General features: G+C 58.1%; 1 protein-coding gene across 1 annotated transcript in view; it reads right to left on the bottom strand.

The window, feature by feature from the left end:
- LOC104075715 (solute carrier family 12 member 3-like) overlaps window positions 1-1,332 on the bottom strand; it is a gene marked incomplete at both ends in the record, with an annotated part of 1,550 nt that extends 218 nt beyond the window's left edge. Inside the window, 4 exons of the mRNA XM_009576309.1 lie at window positions 158-288; window positions 543-654; window positions 846-956; window positions 1,228-1,332. Coding sequence (XP_009574604.1) covers window positions 158-288; window positions 543-654; window positions 846-956; window positions 1,228-1,332 — 459 coding nt within the window. The remainder of the gene's footprint in view (window positions 1-157; window positions 289-542; window positions 655-845; window positions 957-1,227) is intronic.
- Window positions 1,333-1,335: the final 3 nt, after the last annotated feature.

The raw sequence follows: 1,335 nt of genomic DNA on the forward strand, positions 1-1,335 counted from the left end.
GACGCAAAGCCACAGAGCATCTCCTGGCTGAGCCTGCCCCGAAGGTTCCAGAAGAAATAAAATAGGGTCTAAAAGTTGGATCAAAACCAAAGCCCTGGGGAGAACAGGGCTTGAGCCCTGAGAAACACCAGCTGAGGCAGCAATGGTCAAAACCCACCTTCAGGTCACCCGAAATGTTGGCCCCAGCCAGGATGCCGGTTGCTGATGGGAAGAAAATGGAAAACAAGCCGAAGAAGGAGCCCTCGGGTCCACGCCAGCTGGGCACGAAGTTCTGGGCAAAGATGTCGGCTGGGGAGGAAGCAGAGGAGAAGCATTTGGGGCCTCCCAACCGCCTTTCTCCTGGCTGAAGCATCTCAGCGCTTGGATGGAGGCACACCGCTGATGGTAGGTAACCCACGGAGGAAGACACCACGCTTTTAATGACGTCTCTCAGTGAGGAGCACCTTCCCATAGCAAAGTCCTCTCCCAACAGCAGCAAAGGGCCGGGCTCCAGCGATGCGCTTGGACCTGTTGAGCGTAATCCCAACCCATGGTGGACCCACCTCGGTAGCTGAAGAAGCCCTTCGCTTGCTTCTCGGCGCTGGCCGGGATCACTGTCCCCACCAGATAATTTATGAAGGAAACCAGGATGACCAGGAAAAACAGTATCTGTGCCTGCCAGACCAGAAAGAGCCAGCTGAGGGCTTGGGGTTTGGGCACCGAGAGGGTGAAAAACTCATTAGGAGAAACCCCCCCCTGTTTTCGGGGAGCTACAGGCATCCTCTGCTCCTCGGATGCCTGGTGGGCAGCGGGGACGGCTCTTATCAGCCCAAGGGAATAAGGTGAGCGGAAGAAGCGAGCGTTACCTTGGCCTCCCACTCCATGCCGGCCAGGGAGATGCCCAGCAGCACCGTCACGGTGACGACCCCGATGATGCGGATGTCGTTGGTGGGGTCCACGATGAGGGAGTTGTGCTCCTGGGGAGGGGAAACCATCCACAACGTGGAAATAACCCTTTCCCTTACCAAACCACTGGGATTGCCACGGGTTTTAGCAGCCGGTGGTTGATTATCGGTGGCCCAATGTTAACACAGATGTTGATAATTAATGCAGCCTACGTGGGGAGGAGGTGGGGATGGAGGAGGTGGGGATGGAGGAGGTGGGATGGAGGAGGTGAGGACGGAGGACGTGGGGATGGAGGAGGTGGAGGGGACGGGACCCAGAGGACACACAGAGCCGCTTTCTTACCTGCAGCAGGTCCCGGACAGTTTCGGCAAAGCCCACTGTGTGCATGGCCACGGCCACTGCGTTCGCGAAGGCAAAGATGAGCCCGATGGAGCCGCCCAGCTCCGGCCC

Source organism: Fulmarus glacialis, unplaced genomic scaffold, assembly GCF_000690835.1.
Source record: "Fulmarus glacialis isolate BGI_N327 unplaced genomic scaffold, ASM69083v1 scaffold31944, whole genome shotgun sequence".
In the NCBI taxonomy this organism is placed as follows: domain Eukaryota; kingdom Metazoa; phylum Chordata; class Aves; order Procellariiformes; family Procellariidae; genus Fulmarus; species Fulmarus glacialis.